The sequence below is a fragment of the Mastomys coucha genome, unplaced genomic scaffold (genome assembly GCF_008632895.1).
Source record: "Mastomys coucha isolate ucsf_1 unplaced genomic scaffold, UCSF_Mcou_1 pScaffold15, whole genome shotgun sequence".
NCBI classification, from domain to species: domain Eukaryota; kingdom Metazoa; phylum Chordata; class Mammalia; order Rodentia; family Muridae; genus Mastomys; species Mastomys coucha.
In genome coordinates, this window is record NW_022196897.1 from 122485576 (window position 1) to 122498075 (window position 12500).

At 38.5% G+C, this 12500-nt stretch overlaps 1 protein-coding gene across 3 annotated transcripts in view; it reads left to right on the forward strand.

Annotated features, from left to right (window-relative positions):
• Slx4ip (SLX4 interacting protein) overlaps positions 1-12500 on the forward strand; it is a 165331-nt gene that overhangs the window by 130483 nt on the left and 22348 nt on the right. For all 3 annotated transcript variants that reach the window (XM_031372045.1, XM_031372044.1, XM_031372043.1), the window contains exon 5: positions 10905-10982. In XM_031372045.1, coding sequence (XP_031227905.1) covers positions 10905-10982 — 78 coding nt within the window. The remainder of the gene's footprint in view (positions 1-10904; positions 10983-12500) is intronic.

A 12500-nucleotide genomic window follows, 5' to 3' on the forward strand; every position in this document is an offset into this window, starting at 1 on the left:
AGATCTTTCCCCAATTTGTTGGTTGCTGTTTTGTCCTATTGACAGTGTCTTTTGCCTTACAGAAGCTTAGCAACTTTATGAGAATTTGTCAATTCTTGATCTTAGAGCATAAGCTATTGGTATTCTGTTCAGGAAATTTTCCTCTGTGCCTATGTGCTCGAGGCTCTTCCTAGCTTTCTTTTCTATTAGTTTCAGTGTATCTCCTTTGATGTGGAGGTCCTTGACCAGTTGGGCTTGAGCTTTGTACTAGGAGATAGGAAAGGATGATTTGCATTCTTCTACATGCTAACCGCCAGTTGAGCCAGCACCATTTGTTGAAAATGCTGTCTTTTTTTCCATTGGATGGTTTTAGCTCCTTTGTCAAAGATCAAGTGACCATAGGTGTTTGGGGACATTTCTGGGTCTTCAATTTTTATTTCATTGATCTACCTGCCTGTCACTGTACCAATACCATGCAGTTTTTATCACAATTGCTAGGTAGCACAGCTTAAGGTCTGGGATAGTGATTTCACCAGAGGTTCCTTTATGGTTGAGAATAGTTTTTGCTATCCTAGTTTTTTTTGTTATTCCTGATGAATTTGCAAATTGCTCCTTCTAAGTCTGTGAAGAATCGAGTTGGAATTTTGATGGGGATTACTTTGAATCTGTAAATTGCCTTCAGCAAGATAGCCTTTTTACTTATTAATCCTGCCAATCCACGAGCATGGGAGATCTTTCCATCTTCTGAGATCTTCAATTCCCTCTTCAGAGACTTGAAGTTCTTGTCAAACAGATCTTTTACTTGCTTAGGTAGAGTCACACCCAGGCATTTTATATTACTTGTAACTATTGTGAAGGATGTTGTTTCCCTAATTTCTTTCTCATACTGTTTATCCTTTGTGTAGAGGAAGGCCATTGATTTGCTTGAGTTAATTTTATATCCAGCTACTTTGCTGAAGTTGTTTATCAGGTTTAAGAGCTCTCTGGTGAAATTTTTGGGGTCACTTAAGTATACTATCATATCATCAGCAAATAGTGATAATTTGATTTCTTCCTTTCCAGTTCGTAACCCTTTGATCTGCTTTTGTTTTCTAATTGCTCTGGCTAGGACTTCAAGTATAATATTGAATAGGTAGGGAGAGAATGGGCATCCTTGTCTAGTCCCTGATTTTAGTGGAATTGATTAAAGTTTCTCTTTATTTAGTTTGATGTTGGCTACTGGTTTGCTGTATATTGCTTTTACTATGTTTAAGTGTGGGCCTTGAATTCCTGATCTTTCCAAGACTTTTATCATGAAGGGATGTTGGATTTTATCAAATGATTTCTTAGCATCTAATGAGATGATCATATGGTTTTTTTCTGTGACTTTGTTTATCTAGTGAATTACGTTGATGGATTTCTGAATATTGAACCATCCCTGCTTCCGTGGGATGAAGCCTACTTGATCATGGTGGATGATCATTTTGATGTGTTCTTTGATTTGTTTTGCAAGAATTTTATTGAGTATTTTTGCATCGATATTCATAAGGGAAATTAATCTGAAGTTTTCTTTCTTTGTTAGGTCTTTGTGTGGTTTAGGTATAAGAGTAATTGTGGCTTCATAGAATGAATTGCGTAGAGTACCTTCTGTTTCTATTTTGTGGAATAGTTTGAGGAGTATTAGTATTAGTTGTTCTTTGAAGGTTTGATAAAACTCTGCACTAAACCCATCTAGTCCTGGGCTTTTTTTGTTTGGGATACTATTAATGACTGTTTCTATTTCATTAGCAGATATGGGACTGTTTAGATTGTTGATCCGATGTTGACTTAACTTTGGTACCTGGTATCTGTCTAGAAAATTGTCTATTTCATCCAGGTTATCCAGTTTTGTTGTAGGCTCTCATGATTTTTTGGATTTCCTCAGTGTCTGCTGTTATGTCTCCCATTTCATTTCTGATCTTGTTAATTAGGATACTGTCTCTGTGCCCTCTAGTTAGTCTGGCTAAGGGTTTATCTTATTTTGTTGATTTTGTCAAAGAACCAGCTCCTAATTTGGTTGATTCTTTGTATAGTTCTTTTTGTTTCTATTTGGTTGATTTCAGCCCTGAGTTTGATTATTTCCTGCCTTCCACTCCTCTTGGGTGAATTTTCTTCTTTTTGTTCTAGAGCTTTCAGATGTTTTGTCAAATTGCTGGTGTATGCTCTCTCCAGTTTCTTTTTGGAGGCACTTAAAGGTATTAGTTTTCCTCTTAGGACTGCTTTCATTGTGTCTCAAAAGTTTGGGTATGTTGTGTCTTCATTTTCATTAAACTCTAGAAAGTCTTTAATTTCTTTCTTTATTTCTTCCTTGACCAAGTTATCATTGAGTAGAGTGTTGTTAAGCTTCCACATGTATGTGGGCATCCTATTGTTTATGTTGTTATTGAGGAGCAGCCTTAGTCCATGGTGATCTGATATGATGCAAGGAATTATTTCAGTCCTCTTGTATCTGTTGAGGCCTGATTTGTGACCGATTATATGGTCAATTTTGGAGAAGGTACCATGAGGTGCTGAGAAGAAGGTATATCCTTTTGTTTTAGGATAAAAAGTTCTATAGATATCTGTTAAATCCATCTGTTTCATAACTTCTGTTAGTGTTACTGTGTCTTTGTTTAGTTTCTGTTTCCATGATGTGTCCATTGCAGAGTGGGGTGTTGAAATCTCCCACTATTATTGTGTGAGATAATGTTTGCTTTGAGCTTTAGTAAAGTTTGTTTTATGAATGTAGATGCCCTTGCATTTGGAGCATAGAGGTTCAGAATCGAGAGTTCATCTTGGTACATCATACCTTTGATGAGTATGAAGTGTTGTCCCTCCTTATCTTTTTTGATCACTTTAGTGTGAAAGTCTATTTTATTCGATATTAGAATGGCTACTGCAGCTTTTTTCTTGGGACCATTGGCTTGGAAAATTGTTTTCCAGCCTTTTATTCTGAGTTAGTGTCTGTCTTTGTCACTGAGGTGGGTTTCCTGTATGCAACAAAATGTTCGGTCCTGTTTACATACCTAATCTCATAGTCTATGTCTTTTTAATGGGGAATTGAGTCCATTGATATTAGTAGATCTTAAGGAAAAGTAATTGTTGCTTCCTGTTATTTTTGTTGTTAGAGGTGGAATTCCGTTCATGTGGCTATCTTCTTTTAGTTTTGTTGGAAGATTACTTTTTTGCTTTTTCAGGGGTATAGTTCTCCTCCTTGTGTTGGAGTTTTCCATTTATTACCCTTTGAAGGGCTGGATTTGTGGAAATATATTGTGTGAATTTCGTTTTGTCATGGAATACTTTGGTTTCTCTATCTATGGTACTTGAGAGTTTTGCTGGGTATAGTTGTCTGGGCTGGCATTTGTGTTCTCTTAGGGTCTGTATGACATCAACCCAGGATCCTCTGGCGAGAAGTCTGGTGTAATTCTGATAGGCCTGCCTTTATATGTTACTTGACCTCTTTCCCTCACTGCTTTTAGTATTCTTTCTTTGTTTTGTGCATTTGGTGTTTTGACTATTATGTGGCGGGAGGAATTTCTTTTCTGGTCCAGTCTATTTGGAGTTCTATAGGCTTCTTTTATTTTCATGGACATCTCTTTCTTTAGGTTAGGGAAGTTTTCTTCTATAATTTTGATGAAGATATTTACTGTCCCTTTAAGTTGGAAGTCTTCACTCTCTTCTATACCTATTATCCTTAAGTTTGGTCTTCTCATTGTGTCCTGGATTTCCTGGATGTTTTGGATTAGGAACTTTTTGTATTTTGCATTTTCTTTGACTGTTGTGTCAATGTTTTCTATGGTATCTTCTGCCCCTGAGATTCTCTCTTCTATCTCTTGTATTCTGTTGGTGATGCTTGCATCTATGGTTCCTGACTTCTTTCCGAAGATTTCTATCTCCAGAGTTGTCTCTCTTTGTGATTTCTTAACTGTTTCTCCTTCCATTTTTAGGTCCTGGATGGTTTTGTTCAATTCCTTCACCTGTTTGTTTGTGCTTTCCTGTAATTCTTTGAGGGATTTTTGTGTTTCCTTTTAAGGGCTTATACCTCTTTATCTGTGTTCTCCTGTATTTCTATAAGGGAGTTATTCATGTCCTTCTTAAATTCCTCTATCACCATCGTGAGATATAATTTTAGATCCAAATTTTGCTTTTCTGGTGTTTTAGGATATCCAGGACTTGCTGTGGTAGGAGTACTAGGTTCTGATGAAGCCAAGTCGTCTTGGTTTCTGTTGGTAAGATTCTTGCATTTGCCTTTCACCATTGTTGATCTCTGGTGTTAGATGTTCTTGCTGTCTCTGACAAGAGCTTGTTCCTCCTCTGGGTCTGTAAGCCTGTGTCAGCACTTCTGGGAGATCTGCTCTCCTCTGGTAAAACCTGGGCACAGATGGCTGTTGATCAGTTGTCCTTCCTAAGTCCTGGGGTCACAGCACACTCTGTAGACAGGATCTCCACTTTCGGGAAAGGTGCAGAGAGGGCTGACGATCTGTTGTCCCTCCTAGGTGTGGATGGAGGTTGAGAGGATCCTGTCCAGGCTGCTCTGCCACTTATGAGGCCTGTGCCTCCCGGCTGGTCCTGCCTTAGAAAGTCACCGGAGAGAGAATGGCAGATCTAACCAGGGGTTAGAGTACTCCCTGATGTCATGCTCTCTGCTTGCAGGGAAGGGGCAGGGAGGGCTGTGCATCCGCTGCCATCACTCCTAGGTGTAGATTGAGGTAGAGAGGATCCTGTCCCTGCTGCCTTGCCACTTGTGAGGCCTGTCATAGTTTCATATTTTAATTTTGTTATTTTACATGTTTACATTGCATCTTTATAAAAATTTAGAAAAATCTATATGGAGAAAAGATCTGAAGTAATAATTTCTTAATTTGTCTTAAAATTTTGACTACCTGAAAGGCTATACATTCAATATCAGTGATGGGCCAATAAGGTTAGTAAGGTTGCAGGTTGTGAATCTTATTTTTAAACAGGAAGTCTGACCTCACTAGTTTCATTCAGTATAAGGGGTTTTTTTGTTTTTTTGTTTTTTGTTTTTAAGAAACTAACCTGCTTGTACCATTTAATTTGGAAACAGATAAACATAACGTTATTGTGATACGGATGCAGATTTTAGAACTATCATAATTTAAAGACATGAAATAGTATCTCAAGGGAATCTTTTCAGAGTCTCTGAATGTCTTGGGTAATAAGTAAATCTCCAGCCTAGGAGCAGACGTTCCACTTCTCAACCGAAACTGTTTCCCAGATGCCATCTGAGTCTAGGACCCTGGGTACATATTCTTACGGGTGAGACAGAGCTCCTGAGTCTCAAGTCCCATGAAGCCCTGCCATCACCAGCAACAGTGAAGGTAACATGGAAGCCCTTGACATGCTTCACAAGACTTCGTGGAGGCCCTCCAGTGATGTCCTGAGAGTTTCTTGCTGTGTTTTAATGGGCAGTGTCCAACTTATAATTTCTTTATCTTTTCTGTCTTAGGTCTTCTCATAGGAATATATGAAATTTTCTGAATGCACATGGTTTAGGAAGTGTAAGTTGTATACTATCTTCTCTGAATGAAATAACTATAAAAGTTCTGTCCATCTTCTATGTGTTTCTGATCTAGTATACTACAGAAGACACTGCCAGTGCTTGCTTGACATTAGTATTTTTCTTCTTGTTCTCTTAGTTGCAACCAAGTCTTCAAATGGAATGTGGGCACTTCTCTTGCCTTCACACTGGGAACCATCCCCTGTATGTGCTGACATACAGTCAACTCCATAACAGCACACAGTAGCATTTCTCAAAACAAATGAGACCACACTCTACTCCTTCAGGGAGCTTACTTTTGCCAAAATATTAGGTTTCTACAGTTGTACCATCATTCTGTGACATCATTGGTAGAAGTAAATATTTAAGTCAACTGCCTTCCAGTCTTTGAACTGCAAGTCTAAGTCTGGTTTGTACCCACAGATTCCTATGACAGGTAAAGAAGTCAAAAGTTTTACATTTCTAGCATTCTAAAAGACCATGCAAATTGGAGGGAAAATGCAACTGAGACAACAGAGAACATAACCTGTCAAAAATAAATTGTTTGGATCCCAGTTTGGAAGAAACTCAGAGGTTTTTGGATGTTGGAGAATATTGAATTTAATGCAGCTGTCTGAGAATAATGTCATGTTCAACTGTGATGTTGCAGGGGTTGTGTTTGTTATCTGAAATTTGTGGAACTAGAGATGTTTCAGGCTTCCAGAATTTTGGGTGTTTTATGTAGACTTCATTGTTTGAGTATGCCTCATTTAAAAGTCAGAAAGAATTCTGCAATGCTCCAAAGAATGAAATTTTCTGATCATCATGACAATGGTCAAAGATTTTCAGATTTTGAGGCAGTTTGAATTTTCAGGCTCAGGATGCTCAATCTATAGTATCTTGATAATAAAGCACATAATAAAGTATTGCTTGGAGCTCATACTCAAATGTTAGGAAAATAAGTCTTCATGATGTGTAACTTATTTTGATATTGTTTAAAAGATATGTTTATGAAATATGATAAAAGATGAGTCACTACTGATTACTGAATCTAGATGGTGGAGTTTGGGGGACTTCATGGTCCTTGGTTTGCTTTTCTAGATATTTGAAGCTTTTATGGTTACCTGATCAAATGAAGATTCCTATTCAGTGACAGCAGTTTAAAGGAGATGAGCATGAGCTGGCCTTGTGCTTTGAGAGGGGGCTTTGCTGGAAGAAGGTCATGCAGTGGGTGGGTAGAGCCAATTGCCATCCCATCCCCTCAGCAGGGAACATGGAGATATTTCTCCCAGCTATCTCCTTCCATGGTCACTGTTTGAGGGTGGAACTTCTGAGTTATGCACCGCACTACCAGCTTGCCTTACCAGCTGCAGGAATTCTCATGTCACTTTGGCTATGAGTCTACTGGAAAACTAATGAGGCTGAGTAGTTTTATAGCAATTCAAGAAGCTATTTTCTCTCAGTGACTTGGCACTATAAATTATAATAACCAATATAAATAACCATTCCTTTAAACTGAGTGTCTTAGTCACTTTTCTATTACTATGAAGCCCATGCCAGGCCCAGGCTCATTCTTGCTTACTCAGCCCTTCCCCCACCTTCTCTGCCTGCCTATCAGGATGTAGCTCTCAACTGCTTCTCTAGCACCATGCCTTTCTGACTGCTGCCATGCTTCCCACCATGATGTTAATGACCTAAACCTATGAAAGTGTAAGCAAGCTCCCAATTAAATGTTTTCTCTTATAAGAGTTGCCTTGATCATAATGACTCTTCATAGTCACTAAGATAGAAGTAGGTACCAAGGAGGGACATATTGCTGGGACAGGTGTAACCATGCTGTTGGTTGGAAGAATATGAAAGACTTTGGGACATTGGACTAGAAAAGCAGACAGTGTTGAAGGCAATTTGAACTGTGGTGTCCCAGCTCAAGAAGTTCCATAGGGCCAGGATATTACTAGCAAGTAGGCTAGAGACCGACCATTCTTGTCAACTCTCTCTCTCCAGTGCTGAGTCTCCATATTTCTATCAAAGACACAGTGGAACAGTATAAGGCAAAGTATTCATATTTTTTAAAAAATTTGTATACTTTTTTGTTAACAACTTGTAGAGCCCAGTAAAAAGGTTGCAGTAACTGGTCTACACTTTAACTTTCAATGGAGAGTTGGAGGCTATTTGTAGGTGGATGGAGAGAAGACCGTCAGAGAAGAACATTAAACCAACATGATTTACTTATGAAGCATAGGCTGTAAAAACTGAAAGAAACAAGTTTTTGGGACCTGCTTAGAAATGAGAAAAAGGATGTACTTTTTAGTATCTGGCAATGTAGCTGTAGTTACCTGAGAAATATAAATTATGTCTGGGAATGAATAGAGCTGGGGATTTATTATGGAGAGAGACTTCTATTATAAAAGCATCCCCCTCCCACATATCCCTGATCCTTAAAAAATCTAAAGACAGTGTTCATGAACAGAAGAGGGTTACAATAAATAGCTAGTGAAAAAACAAACTACTTCAGTGTGATTTCCCAGTACCTAGTGATTTTAGACCATAATTGCCAGATGGTTTTCAAATAAAACACGTTTCCTACTTGTGTATCTTGTCCTCTGTCTCCTGACAGGTTCTTTTTAATCAATGTTTTACTCTCTTGCAGCTTCATTCATGTATACAGTGAATTTCAGTCATTTCAACAACACACCCCCCTTGGACCTTCCGTCTCCCCAACTCCTTCTCCAGCTAAAATCCTTCCCAAGTCCCCCTCCTGCTTTAATGTCTTCTCTTCATGTATTACTCACTGAGCTTGTTAGGATTGCTTGAATGCGCATAGGGAGAAGGTTATTTACTGGAGCATGGACCAGTCAGCAGTGGCTACTGCTACTTCTACACCATAGAAGATAGAGACTGCTGTTCTCCCACCATTGTTTGTTATATTTCAAGAAGGGATGGTGCCTCATCTGCCCTTTGCATTCCATAATAAAATGTTGATGGGCTTATTCTTGTACAGGTAGCCATAGCTCTAGTGAATGTTCCTGGGTATAATGGCCATGTCATGTCTAGATGTCTTTCAAACATGCAACCTTCTTCCATCCTTTCCAGTCTTTCCTTTCCCTCTTCCATAATTCCCTAAGATTTGGAAGGGGTAGTTTCAATGACCCATTTAAGGCCAAGCACTCTACCATTCCCTGTTCTTGGAAGTTCTACTAGTTACGAGTCTCTGTATTAGTCATGGCCTGCTGAAATGAGAAACTTCTCTGACAAAGGCTGAGAACCTAACTATGTTTTCTGTAGTTAGCTGGCAGGTGGTACTACATGGAGGGGAAGAAAGAGACACCCCCACCCCCCGATTCTTTGCCACGTTACTGTTATCTGCAGAGTGGTGGCTTAACCCTGAGTAAGTACAAAGCCTCAGTAGCCAACTGAACTTTGTAAACTCAGTAACATTAAGGACAATGATAAGAATGAGGCCTTTATCTCTCCCCATTATCTTTGGAAAGGAATATCTCCCAAAGCATTTATTTCTGCTCAGTATGTTTCAGTTGGCAGTAATTTTCTCTGTTCTTATATGCCTTAAGAGCTGACACAAGTACCATTTGTATTTAAATTTCTCTTTAAATAATAGTTTCATATAACCAATGGAATTAGATTAGACAAGTGCAAATCTTTTTTTAACATGTTAAACCTACCATTTTACTTGAAGGACCATTAGGCTGCATCTCCTAAGACTACTGCTACTAATATTGGTTGCTTGAGGAGTGATTCTTGTAACATAGTTCTGTCTCAGGGGACATAGGTACACAGGGCCAGGTTCTGTCCTAGTGATTTCACTAACAAACTGCTTGAAGTAGGCTTGGTTTTATTTTTCCATAAGAGGAGCCATTGTATTGAATTTTTATTGCATAGGTTAGTTTACTGGTTAGGACTTTTTGGTGGAGAGTTTCTTCATCAGCTAGGTGGTATCTTCTAGATAACAGACTTTGTGGGCTCAGAGCAGTGGCTTTCATGATCAGCTGTCCCTTCAGCTACTTCCTGCTCATAACTCTCTGTTGCTGACATTTTGTCAGGAAGAATTTAGACTTACAGACCAGCAAAGGCTATTGTGCACTCTCTTGCTTCTTTAGTCCTTTTTAAGACTCATAAATAACTATGTGAAAATTCACTTCTAAATTTTGAGGTGTTCTTGAGTTCCAAATTGCCACAAATTCCTCTCCTGTAACTATTTGTCCCCTAACAATTTGTTAAATAAATGGATGTGGTGACTTCCATTTTCTCAGTAATGTAAAGAACAAAATTCTTGTTTAAAGCACTCAGAAATACCAACTTTGTATGTATTTTTAAAAACTTAGCAGAAGCAAGTAATGTGACTGAAATACAATCTGATTTTTACTGTGTCTGGAAAAATATATTTGATCGTCTTAAATCTGGAGATTATCCTTTGGTATATGTCACTATCATTTCACAATATTCATGGCTGAAGGAGCTGTGCTGTCAAGGCCATTGGATATTTAGCCAGGGCATCATGTCTGTGCTCTCCTGTTTGCAGGGTTGTAGGAAGCCTAGGAAATGTAAACGAGGACATTTTCTTGCTTGTGTTTTAACTATGCACATGGCTTCAGAGCATCCTTCGTCATGGAGTTAAAAAGAGCAAGGACTTGATTTCCCTATGGATACTGTGATGGTTCTCAGTCTCTCTGTCTCAAAGACTTAGCACCTTTCTGAGTTAGCTCAGTTCTGGAAAACTCTCACCCCATCTCTCTGTGGTAACTAGAAGCACAGTCACTTGACCTTCTCAGGAAGTCATAGATGCAGTGTTTTATAACCCAGGGGAAACTGGAGGAGGGGTACAAAAGAAAGGAGGGGAGAGGCAGGCAAATGCTTTCTGTGGATTGCCTGAAGTTCTGTTAGGCCTGAAAGAGTCAATGGCAATGTCTCCATCTTCACGGGTAAGATTAACTATTTGGGGCAGAGTCTATATGGTAGCTATAGCTTGCACATTTTTTCAGGGAAGCACAGTATTTCACAATATATGATTTAAAAACAGTCTGCTCTTGATGGATCTTCTTCAGTTTGCGACCATTGTGAAGAATGCTATTATAGAAATACACATATTTATGTAAGCTCAACTTTAGGTATTGAGTACTTTTTCAAAGTAGCTGTGCCTATTTGTACTTCTATCAACAAATCTGTAGATCAGTTTAGACTTAATATATCACTCATGTGAAATCATTAATTTTCAGACATGCTAGACCTCATTTGTTTTACAGATGAAGTAACTGAGCCACTTTACAGATTTAGGCCTTTTAGAAGAGTCACTTGTTAGTTTGTTTATTCTTTTACTTGTTAATTATTGAGTACATACTGTGTGACAGGCATTGGGCAGGGTCCCGCTATTCAGTCAGATTTATAATCTAATGATATCACTTTCATTTTACAGGTTATGACTTTCAGATCACAGCTTATTTCCTCAAGAGAGGGATACACCTTCGCTGTATCCAAAGCTCCAGGAATACTGGTAAGGTATCTGATTTTGTAGATCAGACATTTTCACAATCAAGTTGTTCAAAAGAGGACAAAAGAAAATTAGAGGACAAATACTCGTATTTGCTTCTGTAACTCCACCATTTAGTATTTCAAAGACTATATGATCCCTCTTACTCCATTCATTGTGCTTACTGCCCATGAAAACAGAGATGGACCACAGTGCACTGTGTATCCCAGCACTTTCATGACATTTCAGAGTGGCTAAGTGTACAAGTGTACATGAGTCATTTTGTCAGGGTGAGTGTACCCTGGAGCCCTTGGAAAGGGGCAAATGAATTCCGAGAAAGCATTTTCCTAGCCCAGAGCCATCAAACCTTCTGTAAGTATTTAATGAGACCAGTTCCCAACTCTAATCTGCACAAGTTCTGATACAGAAAGTGATATCATATGCAATCAGCCACAGTGAAGTAAGGAGATAATGTCCAGTCTCTGAATAGATCAGGACCGTAGAAAAACTACCTTTATGGAAGTTTGTTCACGGAATATACATGGTTAGCTGTATTTTAACTCTTAAATGCTGATCAGATTTAGTACCATCTTTTTAAAGAAAAATAGAATATTTTTCTTTTCTATGTATGAAAAGTTTGCCTTCATGGATGTATATTTGTGTCACACATCTGTGCTTGGTGCCCTTGGAGACTAAGAAGACTATGATGGATGTCCTGGAACTGGAGTTACAGATGGCCTTGAACCACCATGATGGGTGCTAGGAATCTAACCTAGCTCCTCTGGAAGAGCAGCAGTACTCTTAACCACAGAGCCATCTCTCCAGCCCCTATCTTAGCCACTTAATGGGGCCTTCTATTTGTTTACCTCACTTACTCAAAAAGCTAACCTTTTATCTCTTACAATGCAATATAGTTTTACATTCTGGTGGATATTTAAATCTTGAATTAAATGTTAAAGTAACACAAATCAATTATTAAATAAAAAGTAAAGTGATACAAAAGAAACATTTAAATTGATCTGACTACCAAATATTTATAATCTATCACTCTTATTTGTGAGAAAAATAGAAATATAAAATAAATGGAGTGATAATTGAGTTCTGTGGCTTTTTTTCTTCATAAAGTATCTTACCACTTAATCCCAATCAATTTTTTCAAGAACTAATACATAAATATTAACAAAATTAAATTTTATAATTTTGTTCTTAGAGCTTTTAAAAAAAACATCAGAGGAACATCAGTGTGGGGTCAAACTTTAGATATACCCACAACTTCACCTGCAAGGAAACCTGTCAATGGGAGGTTCCAGTTGACTGAAACCAGAGCAACAAGTTGGCTGAAGTCATGGAAGGCATCCATGTTAGGTAGTGGGAAACAAGTGAGGCACCATGATGGAGTGTTTACTTAGAACATCTGACCGGGCAGTGGGAGGCAGAAGCAGGTAGATTTCTGAGTTCAAGACCAGCCTGTTCTACAGAGTGAGTTCCAGGACAGCCAGGGCTACACAGAGAAACCCTGTCTCAAAAAAGAAAAAAAAGAAA